The sequence below is a fragment of the Lemur catta genome, chromosome 5 (assembly GCF_020740605.2).
Source record: "Lemur catta isolate mLemCat1 chromosome 5, mLemCat1.pri, whole genome shotgun sequence".
NCBI classification, from domain to species: Eukaryota; Metazoa; Chordata; class Mammalia; order Primates; family Lemuridae; genus Lemur; species Lemur catta.
In genome coordinates this window covers 94,013,596-94,039,578 of record NC_059132.1, presented here as the reverse complement: position 1 = coordinate 94,039,578, position 25,983 = coordinate 94,013,596, and the positions used below count along the sequence as shown (strand labels likewise).

Below are 25,983 nucleotides of genomic sequence, written 5' to 3'. Positions count from 1 at the left end.
CTCCCACTTAACTTATTTGCAAATATTTTGAAATATATCTTATTTTAATCATTGAAAGTAGAAGCAGTATTGTCATTTATAATGAACTGACCTTGAGCCCAGGAACTGTAGTAGGTACTTTACATTCATTTAAGCTCATTTAATCTTCAAAATGAGCTCCAGGTGTACTTAATGATTACTGGCTCCATTTTACAGATAAGGAAAGTAAAACCAAAAGAGGGTTAAATAACTTGCCAAAGATCACATAATCAGCAGGAGGCAGAATTAGAAATTCAATGAGGGTCTGTCTGTCTGAATACTTTCTACTACATTGCTTCCCTAATGTCATAGGACATTAAAAACTAGGGGAAAATAGAGTATATATATATATCGAGAATGATCCCAAGGAGATGGATTTAACTACTATTAGAATAGTCTTCGGTCCCCGTTCATTGATTTTTAATACTTGTAATTTAGACTCTTCTACTTTAAAAAGTATTCGGGTAACTTTTATTAAACTATTAGATATGCTTTAGTTTTCTTCTTTGGTCCATAGAACCATGGCATATGGTCTACTGAATCATAGTCGAATATCAAAATAAATACTATAGTATGTGACTGACACAACTTCAGAGAATACCAGTTGAGATAAATGTTCTCTTGGCATTGCTTTAAGCTTCCTAAGAGAGAAAATGGTAGACCAGAAAAATGCATTATCCAGGCAATGCGAACACAAATATGACTATTTTCTATTACTAACGACTTTGTTTACCAGATTTCTTTCATTATACAGCAGTGTATTAGTTATCTATTGCTGTGTAACAAATTACCCCAAAAAACTTAGGGATAATTTAAACTTAAATAATAAACATTTATCATAATAATTCAGAAGCATTATTGTGGTTCATGAATCCAGGAGCTACTTAGCTGGATGGTTCTGCCTCAGAGTCTCTCGTAAGGTTGCAGTCCAATGTTGGCCAGGGATACAGTCATCCGAAGGCTTAACTGGCACTGGAGAATCTGCTTCCCAGATGGCTTACACACATGGCCACTGTCAGGAGGCCTTAGTTCCTTGCCGCGTGGACCTCTCCATAGAGCTACTTGAGTATGCTCATAACATGTCAGCTGTATTCCCGCAAAACAAGTGATCCAAAAGAGAGAAAGAGGGACTCTGCAAGACCTTTTATGGTTTACTCTTGGAAGTAATACACTGTCATTTCCATCATATACTATTTGTTAGAAGTGGGTTGCTAAGTCCAGCCCATACTCAAGGGGAGAAGAATTAAACTCTATTTCTTGAGGGAGGAGTATCAGAGAAATTATGAACATGTTTTACTACCACAAACAGGAACTCTAAAGGTGGCTATGGTGAAAAATATCAAAATGATTATGTTTTGAAGGTGACTTTAATTTTGGACAGAAAGAGGTATAATAGATTGTAAATGTGGGATCCAAATTTATTTATTTATTTGACAATAACAATTGTGTATATATTCATGGGGTATATAGTGATGTTTCGATACATATAATGTATGGTGATCAGATCAGGATAAATATGTCCATCATCTCAAACATTTATCTATTTGTATTGGGAACCTTCATTATCCTCCTTCTACCTATTTGAACCTATATAATATATTATTGTTAACTATAGTTGTCCTACAGTTCTATGGAACACTGGAACTTATTCCTCCTATCTAGCTGTAATTTTATATCCTTTAACAAACATGAGGGGATAATGGTGCTGTGGCATATACTATATGATGTATATAATGTATACATACATACCCTCTTTAACCAGCCACACAATAGAAAAATGTGTGTTTTTCTGTATAAAAGAGAGTTATAATGAATCCTGCTAGGAGACTGTCCTATGCCAATGGGTTGGATTATGAAGAACTAAGGAGTTGTTTTCAAAGTATGGATTTACAAGAATTGAAGACCATCCAAAATAAGACAACTTAGGATATAGTGGCAAACTAAAACATTTGTCTTTAAGACTTTTATAGCAGCCCAAAAGACAAAAGAGAAGAAACAGAAAAAGATATTATAGCATAGGTAATTAGAGAGGGGAAAGGAAGGCCCAACTGAAGAGGGTTCAACCGTATTCTGATGGCACCTTCTGATTAGTTAGGCAGACAGAGCCAGTTTCCAGGAAGGTTTTATCCTGAAGCTAAAGAAGGACTGTCATTGCTGAGCTCTGGACCAAGTTTGTGCCACATGGGGGATGCTCTAGCCAATTTCTCAATCTTTATTATTCATGACTTGGGGGGTGTCCTCCCTAAATATTTATGTCATTCCTATCCTAGAGAACTTGGCTTGATATTAGAATTCACTTGAAGATCCCCTTTATCCTCTACCCTGAACATCATATCTAAAAGAAGCCCTAGCCACTTCTTTACCTTCTCTTAATGTGCACATCAACTACTCTGTTCCAGAGTCTTTTTTTTTTTATTCTGTCTCGTTTCACATAACCATGAAAGGCTGGTATTATTATTATTCTCATTTATTCACACTGATAAATTGAGAGATTGTGCACAAGCATCTCCTCAGTGTCAATTTATATGTCTTTGCATTTCCAGCATTGTGTATGTGACTTGTAATTGAATGACAGCCCTGGGATTTTTCCCCCCCGTCTGTCTTTTTTTTTTTTTGAGACAGAGTCTCACTCTGTTGCCCGGACTAGAGTGAATGCCGTGGCGTCAGCCTCACTCACAGCAACCTCAAACTCCAGGGCTCAAGCGATCCTACTGCCTCAGCCTCCCGAGTAGCTGGGACTACAGGCATGTGCCACCATGCCCGGCCAATTTTTTCTATATACATATTTCAGTTGGCCAGATAATTTCTTTCTATTTTTAATAGAGATGGGGTCTCGCTCTTGCTCAGGCTGGTCTCAAACTCCTGACCACGAGCGATCCACCCACCTTGGCCTCCCAGAGTGCTAGGATTACACTAGGTGAGCCGCCACGCCCGGCTCCCCCGTCTGTCTTAATGCCACTGCCTGTGCATTTACCTCCTTACCTCTATGCCTTTTACAAGTAGGGTGAGAAAAGTGCTGTCCCACAGAATTTAGGGTGGGGCACATGATCCAGAGACATGTGTTTTCAGGTGGGAAGATCTTCCTATGGTGCTGCAGTGAATAGCAGAAACCTAACCAGTAATACAATGTGGGGTAGTGGAGAGAATAATGTTGGAGCTAAGAAGATGGATACTCACCAGCAGCCTCTACTCCCTTTGTGGCCTTGCAAAGTTACTTAACTTCCTGGACTTCAGTTTATCAATTGTTATAATGGGAATAATAAAGACCTATCTTGTAGAATTCCTATAAGGCTTCAATGAGAAAATGTAAGTTCATTTCTTTCCCTCCTTTCTCATACTTTCTTTTCTTTCTCTAATTCATTTAGGGTGTATTTTTGTCATAGGAGTTGGAGGTTCAGTTGAGATCTGGGTGATACTGAAAAGTGTTAGGAATTTAGCATTTCTCTCAATGGGCCTAGATACTACACTAACTACTTCATATATATCAATTTAATTTAATCCTCAAAATCAACCTGAGACGGGCTTACTGATTATTAGCTCCTTTTACAAATGAAGAAATTAAACCCTAGAGAGAATTAAAAAATTTACAGATAAATGGTGTTATGAAAAGTCCCCGTTTGATTCATGCTAGAACCACAAATCTAGACCTCAAGGTGATCAAGTACTAATGTAGCAAGCAACCATTTTACACAGCTCTACTCACAATAGACACATATACTTTTCACAGTCCTTAGATATAAAATGTAAGGATGTTTTGCTTCTTTTAGATATGTGTCATTTGATTATGTTATACAATACATGTATTTTTGCTTTTTTAGAGTTCCTCTTCCTCGGCTAAGGAATATGATAAAAGATGTTGCCCGAACCTTAAAATTTATGTATGGTTCTTTAGATAGGTAAGTACTTCTTTGCATTGAATCTCAAGTTTTAAGCAAATGATTTTAAATCACCTTTTGCATTTAATACTGTTTTTTGCCTGGCAGGTTAGTTGTTTGGTGGCACTGGCAGTGGCAATGATAGTGGCTTCTTCTTGTCGTCATTGTTGTCATCCTACTCTTCCTCTTCCTCCTCCTCCTCCTCCTCATTTTCTCATTTTACAGAGTTGGAAACCCAATTTCAGACAGAGGTTAGGTAATTTGCCTGTAATAGCTACCTAGTAAGAACAGTGATAACATTCAAAGCCAGACCTGTTCTATTACAATATTCAAAATCTCTTTTTTATCCCATGTTGCCTGAAAGATATTGGGAGTTGTAAATGGTTGAAAGATAGTCAGAGGTAAAATCAACTTATATTTTTTTACAAACAGGATTCTGTTGTAAATATGCCACTCATGTTAGCCCTATGGTTCTTCCTTAGTACCATCTGCTCAATACATTTGAGGGTAGGTTTTAGGGGAAAAAATATGGACAGGGTGAATTTCTTAACACACACCATCAGTAACATTATAGCAGTTATTCTTACTAAAGGGGCGGAGTGAGGAAGAGAGCCTATGTAGTTGGGAAAGATCCAGTCCCCTTAGGAACACACAAAAAGTGACTACCATTTCCATATGTTGTTCTAACTTACAGCTCTTATTTCTTCAGTGCCTTTTGCCAGGTTGAGAATGTTCCTCGTTTGGATCACTTTTTTAACTTGTTCTTTCAAAGAGCACTTCAGCCTGCTACACTATGTTCCAACACCAGTCCCAGTGCTCAGCAGTATGATGCTTCCAGTGCAGTACTTTTAGACAATCTCCCTGGAGTTCGGTGGCTCACACTTCCACCAGAAATCAAGGTAATCTTAGGTGTTATAAATAAGAATCAGAACCAGTTCCCTTATTATAATCTGTTATCTTCTTTTTTCTCAGGCTTTTTTGTTATTTTGGGGGATTATGGGTAAGAATTAAAGAGGCAATTGCATGATGAAGTAGAAGGTACAGTGCAGTAAACTTAGAAAGACAAATTATTCTTAATAAATAAAAATTAGTTCTCTCATTTTACTTTAAATTTAATCTTTGTCCAAACTTGTAATACTTTTCAGAAATCATAATTACATCGTGTGTCTTACTTTGGAATTTTGTGACTTGGATTTTATAATGCAAGGTTTTCAAGTTAGAATTATGTTTCTATATAAATTAAAAGTGGATGAGAGCTGGGTGCTGTGGCTCACGCCTGTAATCTAGCACTCTGGGAGGCCGAGGTGGGAGGATCGTTTGAGCTCAGAAGTTCAAGACCAGCCTGAGCAAGAGCAAGACCCCGTCTCTACTAAAAAAATAGAAAGCAATTAGCTGGACAACTAAAAATATATAAATATAAAAAATTAGCCGGGCATGGTGGCACATGCCTGTAGTCCCAGCTACTCGGGAGGCTGAGGCAGGAGGATTGCTTGAACCCAGGAGTTTGAGATTGCTGTGTGCTAGGCTGATGCCACGGCACTCTAGCCAGGGCAACAGAGTGAGACTCTGTCTCAAAAAAAAAAAGTGGATGAAATGATCGTCTCACAAGCAATATTCTCAATTAAAACACAAAGTCCACTAGTGCAGCAAAATCTTTTTACATGGACATATGTGATTAGCTTTTGGCTTGTCATATAGATAGCTTACCGAGGGTAAGACTTCATAATGGTTAAGTATTATCAATTTGACTTTAGTCTTATCTGTATACCCAGAATAACTTTACTATTAAAGGACTGACAAGATTATTTCAGACATTTTCATCAATGTAGATCACCATATAATATATTTAGTTACAAGATCTGTATTAGTATTAAATGAGGTACTATGCCATAGTCACTTCTGCCCATTAAGAAACCCAGGCTATGTTGTAATAAAAACCTAATTCAAGTTTACTGTGTGAATTCTGGTATAAATATTTTTAATTTATGACCTCAAATCATAGCTGTCACTTATCTCACCAATTTTTGCTTTGGTTACTTTTATTCTTGTTAAGTCTAACGCTAATGTGTGGAGATGAGTCAGTCTTCATTGTGCTAGCTGCTCAGGTTTGTGCTGTGCTTTGCAGAATCCAGAAAAGCCTCTAGACGTTCACAGTCAAGTTGAGCAGGCAAGATTAATAGAGGAAACAATGGGGATATAGTGTAAATGTTTTCTCTATTTTGCAGTTAGGAGAATTAAAAGCAATACATTTAAAAAGAGAGATAGATTCCTTCTGATAAAGTGGTCTAAAGGTCTATTTGATTAAAATAAAAGTTGAATAATATAATAACATTTGAAGCTTTTCTTTTTAAAGACTTCATTTTTTAGAGCAGTTTTAGGTTCACAGCAAAATTGAGAGAAAGGTATACATTTCCCACATGCCCCCTACCCCTACATACCACACATGAATAGCTTCCCCTGTTGTCAACATCCTCCACCAGAATAGTATAATTATTACAATTGATGAGCCTACACTGACACATCATAATCACCAAGAGTCCATAGTTTATATAGATATATGGGTTCACTCTTGGTGGTGTATATTCTTTGGGTTTGGACAAATGTATAATGACTTGTATCTATCATTATAATATCATACAGAGTAGCTTTACTGAGCTAAAAGTCTTCTGTGCTCTGCCTATCCCTCTATTTCATCCCTCCCATTCCTCTTAACCCTGGCAACAACTGATCCTTTCACTATCTCCGTAATTTTGCCTTTTCCAAAATGTTATATAGTTGTAATCATACAGTATGTAGCCTTTTCAGATGGGCTTTTTTTCTCATAGTCATATGCATTTTAAGTTCCTCCATATCTTGTCTTTCCATGGGCTACTAGCTCATTTCTACGCAACAGAATGAGACCATGTCTCTACAAAAAAAATCATTTGACTGTATTTATGTGGGTCTATTTGTGAGCTATCTATTCTGTTCCATTGATCTATATGTTTATTCTTTAGCCAATACCATACTGTCTTGATTACTAGCTTTATAATAAGTCTTGAAGTAAGGTAGTGTCAGTCCTCAAACTTTGTTCTTCTCATTCAACATTGTGTTGGCTATTCTGGGTCTTTTGCCTCTCCATATAAACTTTAGAATAACTTGCTAGGATTTTGATTGGGATTGCATTAAATCTACAGACCACGTTTGGAAGAACAGACATCTTGAGTCTTCCTACCCATGAACATGGAATATCTATCTCTCCATTTATTTAGTTCTCCTTTCATTTTGTTTATCAGAGTATTGTAGTTTTCCTCATACAGATCTTGTACATACTTTGTTAGATTCCTAAGTGTTTTATTTTGGGGAGTGCTAATATAAATGGTATTATGTGTTTAATTTCAAATTCCACTTGTTCACTACTGTTATAAAGGAAAGCAATTGACTTTTGCATATTAACCTTGTATCTTGCAACCTTGCTGTAATCACTTATTAGTTCCAGGTAATCACTTATTAGTTCCAGGAGATATTTTTTGGTCAGTTCTTTCAGATTTTCTGTATAAATAATCATGTAAACAAAGACAGTTTTATTTCTTCCTTCCTGTGTGCCTTTTATTTCATTTTCTTATCCTATTGCATTAGGTAGGACTTCCAGTGTGATATTGAAAAGGAGTGGTGACTGGGTACATCCTGACCTTGTTGCTGATCTTACTGAGAAAGTATCTAGTTTCTCACCATAAAATATGATGTTAGCTGTAGGTTTTTTGTAGCTATTCTTTATTAAGATGAGGAAGTTCTCCTCTATTCCTAGTATGCTGAGAGTTTTTATCATGAATGGGTGTTGGATTTTGTCAGATACTTTTTCTGCATCTGTTGATATGATCATGTGATTTTTGTTTGTTAGCCTGTTAATGTGATGGATTACTCTAATTGGTTTTTGAATGTCAAATCAGCATTGCATACCTGGGATAAATTCCACTTGGTTGTATTGTATAATTCTTTTTATACATTGTTGGATTCCATTTGCTAATATTTTGTTGAGGGTTTTGGCATCTATATCCATGAGAGATATTGTTCTGTAGTTTTTTTTGTTTTTGTTTTTGTTTCTTTTTTTTCTTGTAATGTCTTTGTGTGGTTTTGGTATTGGGGTAATACTGGCCTCACAGAATGAGTTAGTAAGTATCCCATCTGCTTCTATCTTCTGAAAGAGGTTCTAGAGAATTAGTATGATTTCTTCCTTGAATGTTGGGGAGAATTCACCAATAAGCTCACCTGGGCCTGGTTTTTTCTGGGGCTGGAGTGTTCTCATTTTATAAGTTGATTATTGATTCATTTAATAAATATAAGCCTATTTAGATTGTTTCTTCTTGTATGAGTTTTGGCATATTGTGTCTTTCAAGGAATTGGTTCATTCCATCTAGGTTATCAACTTGCGATCAGAGAGTTGCTCATAGTATGCTTTTCTCCCATCCAAGTACTAACCAGGCCCAACTCTGCTTAGCTTCCGAGATCAGACGAGATCAGACACGTTCAGGATAGTATGGCCATAGACTATTTTCTTATCCTTTTAATGTCCATGAAATCTGTAGTGATGTCCCTCTTCCATTTCTGATATTAATAATTTATGTCCTCTTTTTTTTATTAGCCTGGCTTATCAATTTTATTGATCTTTTCAAAGAACCACTTTTTGTTTTATTGATTTCTCTATGGCTTTTCTGTTTTCAATGTCATTGATTTCAGCTGCAATTTTTATTATTTATTTTATTCTGCTTAGTTTGTATTTGATTTGCTCTTCTTTTCTAGATTCCTAAGACAGAAACTTAGATTATTGATTTTAGATCTTTCTTTTCTAATATGTGCATTCAGTGTTATACTCAGACAGTGTATTTTTAAATTCTAGCTTGAATAGTTACGAGTTATGTGAACTTAGGCAAGTTCTTTTTTTAACAGCTTTATTTATTGAGATATAAGTCACATATCATACAATTCACCCATTTAAAATGTACAATCCAATGATTTTTAGTATGTTCACAGAGCTGTAAATCCATCATCACAATCACTTTTAGAACATTTTCATCATCCAATAGAGAAACTCCACAACCGTTAGTAGTCATTCCCCATTTCTCTTCCCTCTCCCTGTCTTCTCCCACCCAACCTCAGCCCCAGGCAATCACTTGTCTCATTTTTGTTTCTATATGTTTCTATTCTGGACAATTTTTTTTTTATTTTTTCTTTTATTATCTAACTGTGATTATATATCCTTTAACCAGCATCTCCCTGTTACTCTCTCCCCTAACCACCCCAAAAATTTGGTAACTACCATTCTAACTCTCTCATTCTTTGAGATCTACTTTTTTAGATTCCTTATGTGAGTGAGTTTGTATAGTATTTAACTTTATGTACCTGATTTATTTCATTTAATGTATTGTTCTCCTAGTTCATCACATTTGTCAAAAATAACAGGATTTCATTCTTTTTTATAGTATTTCATTGTGTGTATACACTACATTTTCTTTATCCATTCATCTGTTGATAGGCACTTCCATTGATTTCATATTTTGGCTATTGTGAACAGTGCTGCAATAAACATGAGAGTGCAAATTCTTTTTGACATACTGATTTTAGGTCCTTTGGATATATAGCCAGGAGTGGGGTTACTAGATCGTATCGTAGTTCCATTTTTAATATTTGAGGAACTTCCATACTGTTTTCCATAGTGGTTGTACTAACTTACATTTCCACCAATAGTGTGTGAGTTCCTTTTTCTCCACATCCTTACCAAAACTTGTTATCTTTTGTTGTTTTGATATTAGCCATTATCTTAACAGGTATGAAGCAATATCTCATTGTGGTTTTGATTTGCATTTCCCTGATGATTAGTGATGTTGAGCAGTTTTTCATATACCTATTGGCCATTTGTATGTCTTCTTTTGAGAAGGGTCTGTTCAGGTCTTTTGCCTATTTTTTAAAGGTATTTCTCTTCTGTCAAGTAGAAGGTGAAAGTGTTTTTCTTCTTCCACATAGAAGGCTATTACTGGAGTTGGGTATTTTCCTTCCCCCAGGTCAGTTATGCTCTGCTGATACCCCAGCCGATTAAGTTATAGTTACATGAATTTCTGCTGAGGGACAGGCCTTGTTGAGAAAAGCAGAGTGCTCTGACATATTTCAGAATAGTTCTGTTTTCCTTCCCCCTGCCAGAAGAATGAGGAGATTTTTCTCCAATATTTTACTGTGACAATTTGGTTGAGCTCCTGGTGGTAAAACTCACAAAAGTGTTGGGGCCCCTGAAGACTGGATCTTCCTGGATTTTAGCTCTCAGACTAGTCCACATAAAGCCTCCAGCAATTCATCAAGGACAGCTCAGGTTTTCCTGTCCCATTTCTGCTCAGGAGTTTCTTTTCTGGTAAGCCATGAGTTCCTGTATCCATCTGCTCTTCTGTCTGTCTTGATTGAGTTATTGATTTTTCAGTCAGTTCACCTTTTTATTTGGTAGGGCAGAGTAAGTAGTGACCTCAAGATTTTTATGTGTAGACCTGAAAACCAAAAGACCCCAGAGTTTTTGTGTTGCCCACAAACTCAAAGAACTTAAATATGCTTTCTTTTTCTCTTTGAGATTTCTTACTGTATTAAAAATAGTAGGATTTATTGACTATATTATCTTCTGATGGAAAATATTAAGGAATTTAATGCCTTAAGAAATCTAGTTAAAGACATATGTGTGTGAGGTAACTTGTGCCTAGCAAATTTTAAGTGGAAATAATTATTTTTAACTTGGAAAAAATGTGTTTGTTCTGAGTTTAGTATATGATGAGGTTTCACTCAGTTTTATTTCCCGGGTGTTTGAGAATTTCCTTATTTTGCTGATGTTCTTCTCTTTCAATTATATTTTCCTAGGGCACACTGGAATAATAACAGAAAAGATATTCTACAGTTTCTCTTAAGGAATATGAAGAAACAGTTATAGTAATCTTATACATTAGCCAGTAGAGTTTAGTTAGCAGGAATAGCAACGCATTAAACAGTTTCTCCATTCTTTGGATACTTCACTTAATATAATGGGTTCACATGTACTCACCAGAAAATTGGTTTCCCTGATCATCACCTAAATGCACATCGGGGAAGGATACCAATTGGGTATCAGACTGAGAAGGGGGGGCGGTGCGGGGATGGGTGTATGCCTACATGATGAGTGCGTTGCACACCGTCTGGGGAATGGTCATGCTTGAAGGTGCTGACTCGGGCAGGTGGGGGATGGGGGGAGGGGATGGAGGTACGACTACATGGTAAGTGCCAGGCACACTGTCTGGAGAATGGACACGCTTGAGGCTCTGACTCAGGGGGATGGGCGGGACATGGACAATGTATATAACCTGAGCTTTTGTACCCCCATGAAGAGCTGAAATAAAAAAAAAAAAAAAAAAAACCAGTTTCTGAGATCAAAAATCACATTGGTAATTTTTTGTCTTATAGTTTTTCACAGGACACTATAACCACAAAAAATGGAACATGAAATATTTGCTAGATGCACAAAAATATAGGTCACAAATGAGTAATAAGTCATGCTGTGTGAAAAGCATTGAAAGGCACGAATAATGTTTCAAAAGCTTTTGTCATCTCAGTAAGACACAGTTTGTGTGTGAAACAGTCCTGCAGAGAGTGCCTTGGCCTTTAAGATAAAAAAAAGAGGATTCTTATTCACAAATAGTTTGTGTGCTATAAACTTCAGTTGCCCATAGTTTTCAATTTATATGTATGCATTACAGATTAAGTTACAGGTTAAATTTATTCTGTTTTTAAATTTTGAATGCTTTAGGACAGAACAAAGGTAATACATGAAAGAGTTCAGGCAATTTCCCTAGAACCAAAAGCCAAATCCTAAGTAAGAGATTTTTTCTAATAACTCTGTGGGGTGGTTTAACTGTGCCAGATTCCAGAGGAACACTTGCCTTCATGTTTTAATCTAGGAATAAAGATTGACAACCCTTTTGTATAAAACATTGTATCTAGGAGAGAGACAGGGAAGAATGTTGATAATTTCCAAACCTCCAACTGTTGAGAAATATACAGAAAATGGAAAAACAAGAATAACTCAAAGTAGGTTGACTATGTTAAGATTGATTTTAATTTTCCTCTAAAAATTCTAAGGCGTTAATTTAATGGATTAAGTTAATCTCTAACTTAAAACTGGAAAGCAATTTTTTAACTTCGTATATTGTTTTACATTGAATAAAGGGTGAAAACCATTTTGCATTAATTGAAATTTAGTTGAAATATACCCATATGTTAAATAAATAAATTTTTTATAGTTACAAAGCTTGAAAACAGTGTTCTATTTTGAGACATTTCTTAACACAGACGAGAAAGATACTTACTCAATTTTTCATGTAGTCATTAAGCACTTTTTATATGTCCATTACTAAAATTACTAACAACTAATGAGTCAAATGTTTATGTTACTTTTTTTTTTTTTAACATAGATGGAATTAGACACGACATTAAGTGACTTGGAGGCTGCAGATTTTGCAGAACTGGTAAGAGAAGGAGTGAATTTTAGGAAAGGCTCAATGTTGAATTCTTATTTTGTATATCCATCATTATACTAAATATTTAACAAGTGGACATATAATAATCTTGAAATATGCAACATTAGGCCTCTGTTTTGACACTGACAAAATCTATCTTGCTTCTCTTAAGATTTTCTGCTTAGTTGAAATATTTGTTACATAATGTATATTATGGTATTAAAAAATGATAATTACAATGGTATCATTAAGAATTGGGCTTTTTGAATAAAAGGAACTATAGATGTAATGTTGATTAAATAAGAACCCCTGTAGGTCTGAATTTAAATTGGAAATATCAGTATAGTTTTTAATCTTTTAAAAAATTATATTTCCTAGCTCTGGCCCATGAAAAGGCCTATAAATAGTGACTATCTCAGCAGTGATAAGCACCACTAACACCCAGGCTATTGTGTATAAATAACATTTCTCACCAAAGGAACCAGGGCTCCTCAAGAAATGGCTCATTCCAGATTTGGGACTGAAAATGTACAAGATAAGTCTCAGAACATCTTGTCATATCAGAAATATAAAAAGCTTAAAAAATTACTAGAGTTATAGTAGGGCTCAAGTTGTCAGACGACAACTTGAAAAGGCTCTCTCTTGAGCATCTATAAGGATAGTAACTATAACAAAGTGAAACACATCAGATAAGTTTAAGTCCATGAGTTTATAATGATGCTAAAGAAAAAAAAGAAACTGGTCAGCTTTGGAGAATGCTAGGGAACCAACTCATTTTTGTAAAAACTGGTAAGTGAAGAAGAATCAAACATTTATCCTGCCTTTCCTGTCTGAATCATATGTCAAGGTTACCAAATAGAGATGGATGGGGGGGGTTTCTCTTTATGGAAGTAGTCTACCTGATGTATCAAAAAAGACTGACAGAATTGGACTATTACCATTTTGCAGTCCCTCGGTGAATTGATGGATCTTGGCAGTGGTCATCAGTAACTGTTAATATCACAAAAAGAAAGACAGCCAGGTTTGTGGTTCCTGATGGAAGCACACAAACCACCTATGAAATATGCTTGATGAGGCTTCAATATCTAACTACCAGTTTATACAAAATACCATCAAAAAAGGGGCATGTTAAATAACCCCATTTGGGGGAGAGGGGTTGCAATCAGCAAAATCCAGACTGGGCAACACTACTGGACAGTTTCTTCAACAAATAAATTAGAAAAGGGCAGTGGGGTGGTGCAGCAGGAGAAGGGAGAGAAGTTGTGAGAGAACCTCTAAGTTACAAGAGACTTAACAGATCAACAAAGTGTAATGTGTGGCCTTTCTTGGATCCTTATTTAAACAAACTTTTAAAAAGCATCTATGAGCCAATCAAGAAAATGTAAATGCTAATGACTGGATATTAGATGAGAATAATTCTTTAGATGTGGTAATGGTATTATGTTTTTTAAAAAAGATTTCAACTGTTTTAGAGATACATTCTGAAGTGTTTACAGATGAAATGATACAATATCTGGGATTGGTTCTGAAATAATTCAGCAGGGGCAGGAGGAAGGAGAGAGGAACATAGATGAAACAGGATGATCATAGTTAAATGGGTGATGATGGATACATAGAAGCTAATTGTACTGTTCTTTTTTTGTGTATGCTAGAATTTTCAGTGATAAAAGTTCTTTTAAAAAGTAAATGGGAAGTGAGGAAGTAGAAGCCAAAAGGGCTGGGTCATTGTCAAAAAGTTTGCTGGTGAAAGTGGAAAGAGAATGCTAGCTTGAAGAGGTAGATGAGTCTTAACTAAGATCCTGAACAAATGGAAGGAGGTTTTGTTTGTAAGAATAATGGAAATTTAAGCATGGTGAATTCTTCATAGGTCATAATTTTTTCACTGATGGAGAATGCATAGATGGATACTAATCAGTAGGAAAGTTTGGATATAAGGTATTAAAATATCTGGTTTTTGGAACTTACATCCAATAGGTTTAATTAAAAATCTAATTCCTGCCTTTATAGAACATTATTTTAATGAGCAGTAGTGCTAACAATATTTTCTATGTTTAGAAAAGGATCTATTGGGATTCCTTAGATCCAACATCAAAAACACAATCCATGAAAGAAAAAAAATTGATAAATTGAGAATGTAAAATGATATAACTACTTTTGAAAATAATTTGGCAGTTTCTTAATAACCTAAACATGCATATCATATGGTTCAGCCATTCTATAGCCATCTGTTTACCTAAAAGAAATGAAAGCATATGTATTACAAAGACCTGTATACAAAGCAGCTTTATCTGTAATAGCCAAAAACTAGAAATAAGTCAAATGTCCATCAACAGGTGAATCAACAAATTGTGGTATATCTAGGTAATGGGACAGAAAAAAAATTAGGGGAGGGGAAGTGTTGATGGAACTGTTCTACATCCTGATTTTGCACAGCTATATGCATTTGTCAAAACTCACAGTTCACAGTGAATTTTATCTTAAAAAAATGAAAATAAAGACCTATTCTAAACTTTTTGTGAAATCAGATTTAAGATTTAATCTTATAGCCTAACTTTGTATTCTTTTGTGTAGTTTTTTAAAATTATTGTTAAGGTATAATTTACATTAAGTAAATTCTTCTGTGCCACTTTATAGTCAACCCTTCTTTGTACCCTCAATACCTGACAATCACTGATCTGTTTTCTGTCCTCATGATATTACCTTTTCTAGGATGTCATATAAAGTGCATCATAGAGTAGATGATTTTTGTGTCTGACTTAGCATAATGGATTTGAGATTCATTCATGTTGTATCAGCAGTTCAATCCTTCATATTGCTGAGTAGTATTCCATTGTATGGATGTATCACAATTTGTTCATCCATTCCCCAATTGAAGGATATTTAGGTTATTTCCAATTTTTAGTTTTCTTTAGGTTTCTTTTTTTAAAATAATAATAGTAATACATGCCTATTGAGTAAAGATGCAAGCATAATTAAATATTAAAAGCAAAATGTACTCCCTCATCCCTCTCACCCACTTCCATCCCTAGGTGTAACTGCTTTTACAGTTACATTCCCACACACAAACCAACACACACGTGTGTAATTGGAGGGGGGCATTTTAAACAAAAATTAGATCATAGCGTATATTTTGTTCTGCAGCTTTCATTCTTTGCTGAGAATACAAGCCTCAGAACAGAAACTTATGCCTGTTCATATAGAGCAATCTTATTTTTTTAACATCTGTGAGAGTCTGTGGTGTAACATATCTACTTTAGTTGACCATTCCTCCATTGTTGAACTTCACATTGTCTCTAATTTTTCTGTGTTACAAATCATTCTAAAAAGTCTTAATTCTATTGATTGAGCATTTCCATAGATTTCTAGAAGTGGAATTACTCAAAGGGAGGGTATGTGTATTTAGATTTTTTTACCTACCACTCAGTTGCCTGCGAATAGGCTGTACTAACTTGTGCTTTCAAAAGGAGTATATGGTAGTATTGGATATTTTCGATGGTGTATAGTAGAAGGTTTTTGTCTCAAAAGACTTATTTTCAGAAATCCCTCATGGAGTAACAAATTTTATGTTCTATTCTTAGATGTCTCTAATCAGCAGTGACTTATAAGAATCAAAAATAAGGTTGTTCTCAAATAAATATATGAGCATGTTATATTTCACCCTAATACTCTGCTATATTGATTTCTAAAGAAGGCACTATGAAAAGTTTAGTTACTAAAGAATTTCATTTCCATTTTAACTATTATAGCTTAAGTGGGATTTTTTATTACAAAAAAAACAAATATATAAATCTACCCTGAATTTTTCCCCCAGTCTGAGGATTACTATGACATGAGGCGACTGTATACAATTTTGGGGTCTTCTCTATTTTACAAGGTAAGTTGAAGCTTGAAATCTTTACAGATGTTCAACTGCTATATAAACAGACCTAAAGTAAATTTTCTAAAACTTTTACGAACATGAAAAATACGTTTATCTCTTTTCCTTTCAATGTAGGTACCATAAGATTAAGATCTTAAAACAAGACTTGTATCTACATTTTTATAAATATAGTAAATATTTATAGTCTTACTGCATTCTACAGTGTCTTTAAATGTGTAAAGGAGAAACTATACTCAGAGAACCAAGTGTGTAAGAGACAAGAGCAATACTTCCTTGATTTCGTTTTGCAATAGTATGTTTTTTTATCCTTTCTTCAGATGTAAGCATGCATCTTTTAAGTAAATCTTTTAACATTTAGTTGACTTCCATGCAAAGCAAATTAAACATCAAATGAATTTAAGTATTTTTATTTTTAAAAATAAGATCCTTAAACATCATATAAAACACATCTAACAAAGAATCAAACAGTACAGGATGGTACACGGTGAAAAGTCAGTCTCTCTCTACCTTGACCCCTGCTTCTCCATTTTCCATCCTCAGAATTCACTTCTTTTCTAATTTTGCCAAATTCTCAACCAATTCTACACAAAAGTGATCTTGCTTTGTGCTTAAGTCTATCTGTTTTGACCCTGAAATTATCATTTGATCTCTAGTTTGACTTAAGGAAAAAACACTTATTTTTGCTACATCTTCATTTGAAACTAGAATATTTTAAGCCAACTGAAGAAGTGTTTATAAAACTCTTAGAAATATATTATGGGATTATTGCTTTGTAGCACTAGTTGACTTTTGCTCTTTGTGGTTAAATTCAAGGGTTATTTGATATGCAGCCATTTGCCAAAGGATGATCTTATTGATATTGCTATATACTGTCGCCACTATTGCTTGCTGCCTTTAGCAGCAAAACAACGAATTGGTCAGTTGATAATATGGAGAGAAGTGTTTCCTCAGTCTCACCTCCAACCTTCTGCAGACTCAAACACTGAAGTCTTTCAGGAACCTGAAGGGAGACATTTTTTGTTAATGGTTGGCTTGGTAAGTTTACCTTGGTTTCTTGGGATTTTTCTTTCTTTTTCTGTTTTTGGCATCTATTGACTATCTAAATAAATACACAAACAAAATGCTCATTTAAAAGTATGAGTATGTCTGATATAAGTATTCAAGAACATATTATATGCCCCTTTACTCCTTTTTTTTGCATTCACTTAATACTCATGGAGGAATATTAATAAAATCTAGGAAAAGATTTTAGCAAGTTCTTAAGATCTTTTGTTCTCTTTTCTATAGTGGTTTTATCTTTTGGCTTGTTTTAGAAAATAGAGGGAGACATGAAAAGAATATAGAATCAGAATCAGAATAAGTATGTAATTGTAAATGGAAGGACTTCTAATAATTAAGACTTTTGATAGCTATCTTAGGGGAATTCCATGCGCCAAGAGACGTGGTTGATGGTGTATCAGGATAAGGCAATGTGAGATTGTTTTCAACTGGGATTAAGCAGCATTGATAGTAACCAAGAAGGAAAAGGGTGGGAGGATTTTTTAATAATTATCACATAATTATGCCATATGCCCACATGTCTTTAGTATTCATAAATTTATACATGTATATTATATGTAAATCTTTTAATAGTAGCTAAACCTATATTAATAACTTTTTTCTTATAGAGGCATTATTTGTTATGTGTACTGTTAGAAGCTGGAGGCTGCGCATCCAAAGCTATTGGGAATCCTGGACCAGACTGTATATATGTGGATCAGGTCAAAACAACTCTTCATCAGCTGGAAGGAGTAGATTCTCGCATAGATGAACGGCTAGCATCTCCTCCAAGCCCCTGTTTGTCTTGTGCTGACTGGTTTCTTGCTGGATCACGTGAAAAAACAGATACTTTGACCACTTCACCTATTCTCAGTAGGCTACAAAGTACTAAAGTAGCAACCTCCCCAACATGCAGAAGAACCCTTTTTGGTGACTATTCCTTAAAGACACGTAAGCTCAGTCCTTCCCGAAGCAGTGGAGGATCTGACAATGGTTGTGAAGGTGGAGAAGGTGTTGGCCTTACCCTCCATACTACACCAGATGCAATACAGAAGCAAAGAGAATCTCAGGGTGCTGATGGTTCAGAAGAAAGTGGGGCCTTGCTTAAGGTGTGTGTTTATTCACGTGTGTACATTCTGGGAGCTAAGCTGTCTCTCCAGTCCTTATTTTATAATTGTAAGAAAATGTTTTTAATGGCATATCATTTCTTATTTGAAATGGTGATTGTTTCAGTCACTGTTGGTAAACCAATTATTTAGAACCCAAAAGAAAAAGAAATATCAAGTAATAAGACAGGAGCCCCTTGATGTCCAGGATATCTGTTTAACAGTACTTACAGATAGGGAAACTCTTTAATCTTACTTACCATGTTTATCTCTCTTCTTTCTCTATTTACAATGATATCAGAGAACATCCTAGCTGTGGGGCATTTGGGGGGCTGATCTGACTAAATAGTCAATAAACTGTTCTGCAGAAACATAAAGATAATCAGAACCTTAAACGTGTGTGTGTATTATCCTATTTTTTATAGATGAGGTGTTGGGTTTTTTTTTATCTGCACCTGTGAAGTTCTGATGTCTATACTCAAAGATTCAAAATGTAACTATAAAGCAAGGAGGATGTTCATTTTTCAGATTACTTATCATTTTTCTTGATTGTTTTCCATGAAAATACCATAAAATACCCAAATGATTATCAAAGTAATCGCTCTGGGAGGCTTTGTACTTACTCTAGTGATGTTGCTATCTTTCAAAACATTTTGAAACTTGTCATTTGGGTGAAGGGAGGTGATGTCAGACAAGGCATGAAAGAGGAGGAATCTGAGAAAGGGCATAAATAAAATATGAGATTCTAAGTGACATGGTATAAATAACCACAGATTCAGTCTCCTCCTTCCAAACAATAGAGTGTTCTTGGAGCCTTAAGTAGAATGTAGTTGGGAAGTACTCACATCAGTGCCATACCCATTACCCCAGTCAGTGAAATTGGTAGGAAATATAGTCAAAGAGGATTTGGATAGATTTAAGAATTACAAAGCCACGAACAACTGCCAAGAGAAACCGAGTTAACCTTTAAGTTTCAACCATTCAACAAATGTTGCTTGAACACCTACTAAGTGCCAAGGGCTATGTTACACAAAGGAGATACAGAGATGAATAAGACACAGCCCCTAACTTTGAGGAGTGCAGAGTCTAGAGAGGGAGACAAGTATACATACATATAAACTTGGTAATGGCTCTGGTAGGAGGTTTTCAGGGAACACCATCATGCCCTTCCATGACATGGCTCTGGGATGCCTGTTAGCAAAGGATAAGCCAAGAAGTACAAGTTAGCATTGAAAATATTTAAAAGAAGCATTGCAAAATAGTAAATAGTTCTTAGAAGGATTTTTAATTTTTAAATTATTTCCGCTGTTTGATTCCATTCTTAGATATAAACCTTAACTGTATTTTGTAGGTCACTAAAAAGAAGTCAACTCTTCCAAATCCATTTCATTTGGGAAATTTGAAAAAGGACCTTCCAGAAAAAGAATTGGAAATGTATAACACAATTAAGTAAGAAATTTCCTTATAATATTCTTTTTCACTTAAACTCTGTCTTTGGGGAAGTTTTACAATGACAAAGTACAATTCCATAACATATAGAGATTTTATTCAACAAATGGAATTATGCTGTATCTTACATATTAACAGTACTATCTATGGCATTTCTGTAATATTTCATTACACATTTAGGAAAATGACCATATTAGTATTATGAGAGATAAAAACACACAGTAATATTTCAAAATGTGAAAGACCCCCTTTATCTCTCTTCCACAGGTAACCTCCCTTATGAATGTCTAATATAATTTTTAAATTATAAAATTTAAAAATTTTAATTAAAATTTAAATTAAATTAAAAGTTGCTATTTTTAGGCTCTCTGGTAGATGCAGTGGTGTGCTGCCCAGTTACCCCTTAGCCCAGCACTTGGGAGTGATGACAGCTAATGCCACATAGCTGCATCCCTCCCCTGGCTATGTCCTCCATGGAAGTTTGTTGACTCAGCTAAAGTTACACTCCTCTCTGGGAATAGCCCACTTCTAATGACTAATAGATAAGTGAGTACAAAGGCTTGGCCCCTTGCCTAAATTCAAGATAATTCTGAAAGGCCATCGAAGCTTCAGAGTTCCCAATGGTATCCCTTTAACCTCTGTTGCAACTGCAGCACGGTTCAGCTTCTCCCTCCACCCAAGCCTGCTTCAGTCACACTGCCCCACCACGGCTGTTTTTCCCAAGAGTGCTCCCTAATAAACTTCCTCTCTGCCTATCTGCCTTTCAGAGTTTTGGTCCCAGGGAACTGGTCCTATAACACCCTCTTTAGGAAACAGGTGAAGCCTCAAACTTACATTGAGTAGGGAATTCTGAAGCAAAAGGAACCGAGTGTGAAGAGAATGTTTATCAGCTTAAATTGTCTGTAATTATTACACCATGAAATGCTATGTATTCACTTCTTATGTAATTATTATGTGATGACAAGCAAGTCTGCTTGACCCTTGCCCAGTATTTAATTATGATGTCATGTGTGGGAGCCACTGTATAATAAATTCAATTGCATACTTTCATTAATATTTAAACAGCTAGACACGTACAAGTAGAATTCTCACACACACACACACACACACACACACACACACACACATACACACAGAAGTGTAGAGCTCCCACCTTCTTGATCACTGAAACACTTTACAAGTTCAAATAATATGTTACAGAGTTGTGAGGAAATTCTTTTTATCTGAAGTCAGGGCAAAAATAAGGTAACTTGTCTGCATAAAATATTGGAAGTGTAATGTATTAAAATTTGGTATTTAATGCCTCCAAATACAAATGTTTAATTTTTAGTTAAAAATGCTTTTTAAACAAATAAATCAGAACAAAACCTTTTATGGAACCCTTCACGAAACCCTGGGCTTCCACTCAACAAAAACTACTGCTCTGAAACTTTATTACCTCCATATTAGAGTTTGTAAGTATGTATGTTATTTTGGCATTATCTCTAGTAAAAGGAAACTCTTTTCAAGTGCAGTGGCTTAAGTATAAATTCACATGTGGTATATATTGTAGGCTCTCCTATTTTAAAAATTGCTAAAAATGTATGTTTATTCTCATTATTGACATGGAAAGGTGTTTTCATACTACATAATTCATTTTAAAAGCATGATATAAAACAGGATAAACATATTATCCTAATTTATATGTACATATTTTTGTAAAGTCAAAATATATATTAAAAATAATACACACAAAACATTTCATTCAGTAACCAAATCCTATCCATTCTGCATTTTAATCTTTCATGAATCCATTCAGCTCCTATTGATACTGGCTTAGTTCATGCTTCTATTTTTCTCTTAACTGGCTTGATTGCTGCAGCCTCCCATCTCCCGCCTAGCCTGAATCCATTCTCTACTGCAAGGGTAACCTTACTGAAGAACAAATCTGACTTTATCTGCTTTTTTGTACAAATATTTTGTTTGCCTACTGAATAATTGCTTTTATAGTGATTTTTTAACTTTCAGTTAATACATCCTAAGTGAGTTTATGGTTATCAAGAGCTAAACTTGCTTGTTGTGGTTCATTTTTGAGAGAAAATTTTAAAAAGTAACAAAAATGTAATTCAAACCCCTTCATAAGGAAACTTATTAATAGTTCTTTTGTAAAGAATAATTTCTGTTTTGTACCTTTTCTTGAATTTGAAGACTTCCAGGTTAAAACATATGTTTTAAATTATCTTCCTTTTTGAATAACCATAATTCCTTTCATCTTAAGTTTTTATTTCTAGAAAGATATCGGCTACCAATTATTAATGAGCCAGATACCCTATGGAAAAGTGAGAGAAGAATTCATAGATGATCTCCTTCTGTCCCTATTCCTGGTCTCAAAAGAGAACACAAGGCCATAAATCCGTGATAAGAAGTTTATTTGGATCGTGTTGTCTAATTAACAGTTTAACAGGAATTTAATCAGCATAGATGATTTAGGCAATATGTAAGCTAAGAGCTGAAATATGCCTTTTCCTTACCTTTGTGCTTATGGCTAGAAAAAAACAACTGAAGACATATTTTAGTACAGACAGTCTTTATCATAGAAGGACTAGAATGGTGCAGTTTCAGTGTATGAGATGCTGGTGGGGAATTTTTGTCCATATATTTAAAGGCTGCCAATCAGAAGAGAGAAAAAAGCAAGATACTGTAGAGCAAGCTTCAGAGTCAGCTAGGCTCTGCCACTCGGCTATGTGACCTCTCAAGAAAGTGAATCCATATCTTCTGAACACTGATTTTCTCATGATTAAAATGAGGATACTAATAGATAATATCTTGCAAGGTCATTATGAGAATGAAGACTAAGGTATTTTAAAGCACCTACCCTGGCACATAGAGGGCATTCAGTATATGGTAACTATTATTATTATCTTGTTGTTGCTGTTACCGTTGTTCTTTAGCTCTCCTTACTACTGGTAGAAATTAACAGTATTTAAAGGTTCTACTGGCCCATCTGAGATTAAATAGAGGAGAAAAGGATGGGGGATAAAGGAAAAATGAAAATAGTAAGAAAACATAGGAGAAAAGGAAAATTGTAATGATGAGAGGTAGTAGAATACTACCAGTAATTGCCATGGTATTATAAAATATTAATCCAACTTTGCAGTTGATAATAGTAATTTTATTTTTCTTCAGAATCATCAGTTTGACTATGATGGTAAAACACGGTGATGCTACTAATTTAAATGTGTTTAGTTTGTTGGAAGTTATTTTTATATGAGGTCCACGCTAGAGTGATATCTTGTTTATAGCTTGTAGTTAGTTATCTGGGCCAAACATGAGGTGAGTTATTCATTACCAACTGTGGAAAAAGAAGAGTTTAGCCAATTTGGGTTGTTTAGCAAAGGGATGATTAGGTTACTTGCAAATGAACTGGTGTTTATTTATCCTTGCGTAACATGTAGTATTTGCCTCCATTAAGGGAATTAATAACTTTCACCTTAGCCTGTACTTCAATTAAGGACAAAGAGGGAATTAAATGTTTGGCCCAGTTCCCCATTCATAATTGTACTGCTAATACTGTATTCTAGATAAAAGATTATAAGAAGTCTACAAAATTCAAAATGAAGCAATATTTTTAAATTTACTTATATTTCTTTTTTCTTCTCTTTCTGTTTTTTTTTTTTTTTCTTTTCAAGATTAACATCTGGTCCTGAGAACACGCTTTTCCACTATGTTGCCTTGGAAACAGTGCAAGGAATCTTTATTACTCCTACCCATGAAGAGGTGGCACAGCTAAGTGGCTCTGTTCACCCTCAGCTAATAAAGAATTTCCATCAATGTTGTCTTTCCATTCGTGCAGTTTTCCAACAGACATTGATGGAAGAGGTAGGGCACTGCTGTAAATATAGTTTTCTGTCAGCTTAATATCCATATCTCTAAGCATTCTCTCTACTCTCTAATCAATATGTCCAGCAATGTCTTTGTCTAATTAGGTTTTTTTTTATGTTCACCCAATCTAACTTGGGTGCCAAAAGAATTATACTCACAATACTTTAAAGCTTTGATGTCCTGAATTACTATTTCAGGAAATGGGGGACTTGTATTTTCTATAGAAAAGTAGAATAGGGTAGTTTGCAGTGTAAATTAACCCCCTACATTTGATTTCTAATGACTCAACCATTGCTTAGTCAATAATATCTACCAATTGGTTCCTAAAGTAACTCTGATAATTCTTTAAGTATTCAGCCAACAGTATAAGGTATTTTGGAACATAATGGGTTAAAGTACAGCTATAGGCATATGCTATTTCAAATGTTTTAGCACTTGGCTGGTTGCTTGCTTGCTTGCTTTTCAATTCAAGATGCAGTTTTATTTAATACTGTACTTGCTGGGTAAGTAGTAATGCTATATACAATTACAAAATCAATTAGATTGTTTTAATGGCAGGCAAAGATATATGTTGACTTCTTGAAAAGGATAAATGTACAGAGGTTTACTTCTGACATCATATAACCAAAATACTCTCCAAAAATTGTTATAATATATATAGCAATACATGTGTTAAGGATGCCAAATTTGGGAAGAACTTGGGTTTAAAAGACGATTGGGCTGGGAATAAAGAATACTGGACTGAGCCTCAACTCTTCCTATTTCTTCAGCTCTAAAGTGAGTGAGCTGAATTATGTCATCTGTTGGAGCTCATTCAGCAGTAAAATTCTGTCTTGTAGAATTTCAAGTTCCCAGAAGTTGTTATCTGGAAAAATGTTATATTTGACCATATATTCTTACGTGCTTTTGGTTCGTATGCTGCTTTTTCCCTATTTAACATAACTGATAGATTTTATAAGGGAATATTTCATTAACTTATTTGATAATATTTAATAATATAAAGTAGTTTTCCCCATATTATTTAAATATTGAGGTATCTACTCGGCACCGAATACTATTCTAAGAGTTGGGAATACAACGGTGGACAAAACAGACAAAGTCTGTTCCCTTATGAAGTCTGTTTTCTAATGGGGGAGGCAAACGAATTAGTAAATAGTATGTCAGGAAGGATGAATGTCAAGCGGAATAATAAAACATGGTAAGGATGAGAGGTGGGAGTTATCATTTTAAAAGGTCTCTCTGATCATGTCAAGTAATATTTGAACAGAGACCTGAATGAAGTGAGGAAGCATGCCTTGTGCCTCTCTGGAGATAGAGCTTCCAGAAGACAGGAATAGCAAGTGCAAAACCACAGAGGTAGGAGTGCCTGGTAGAGCATTGGAGTGGCCTGAGTAGGCAGGAGAGTGGAAGGAGATCAGATCACAAAGGTAGCAGGGCCAGAGCATGCATGGCCTAACAAACTATGATAAGGACTTTGAGCTTTGTTCTGAAAGATGGAAAGTTCTTGCACAGTTCTGAGCAGGGGAGGGTCATGATCCTTAATTTTTTTTTAAAGGCTCTCTTGGGCTACTATGGAAAGAACAGGCTGTAGGGTAGCAAGGGTGGAGGCAGGAACCAGTTAGGAGTTTGCTGAAATTCTCAAAGCAAGAAATGATTATGGCTTCTGGTTTGAGGTTATATTTTGGAGAGTGAACCAAAATGATTTGTTGATTTGGGTAAGGGTTATGAGAGAAAGAGAAGAATCAAGGATGACTCCACTGTTTTGGCCTGAGCCTTATAAAGTCTTTATATTTTAAATGAGTCATTGTTTTACTAATGCTTTGATCAGTGGAAAATTTAGAGATTATGCATCAAAGGAAGAAAAAATACTGCTTTAAATGTATGTTTTAAATTTATGACAGAATCATCTATTCATTTAGAATACATTTATTAAGTACCTACTATGTACCAGGCACTGCTGGTTTTAAAAAATACAAAGATGAATAGTATAATGTCTCTGTCCTAAAAAAAAAAAAAAAAAAAGCTTATAATTCTCTGGGGAAGACAGACCTATAAACTGCTGCTATAATATAATATAAATACTAACAATATAGGACTGTGGGTAAAGTGTTTCCTGAAGGAGTCAAGGGACACTTTATCCAGGAAGTCTCCTTTAGGGAGATGATATTTAAACTAAGTATTAAGGAAGAATAGAAATTTTCCTGCAGGTAAGAAGAAGAATGTCATTGCAGGCACTTAAGTATTAGGATCAGCCAGCT

The 25,983-nt window shown here is 35.0% G+C and overlaps 1 protein-coding gene across 1 annotated transcript in view; it reads left to right on the top strand.

Annotated features, from left to right (window-relative positions):
* The window catches only part of INTU (inturned planar cell polarity protein), a 57,076-nt gene that overhangs the window by 28,109 nt on the left and 2,984 nt on the right, over positions 1–25,983 (top strand). The window contains exons 7-14 of the mRNA XM_045552310.1: positions 3,837–3,914; positions 4,603–4,792; positions 12,347–12,400; positions 16,203–16,265; positions 17,085–17,306; positions 17,939–18,418; positions 19,767–19,864; positions 23,533–23,722. Coding sequence (XP_045408266.1) covers positions 3,837–3,914; positions 4,603–4,792; positions 12,347–12,400; positions 16,203–16,265; positions 17,085–17,306; positions 17,939–18,418; positions 19,767–19,864; positions 23,533–23,722 — 1,375 coding nt within the window. The remainder of the gene's footprint in view (positions 1–3,836; positions 3,915–4,602; positions 4,793–12,346; positions 12,401–16,202; positions 16,266–17,084; positions 17,307–17,938; positions 18,419–19,766; positions 19,865–23,532; positions 23,723–25,983) is intronic.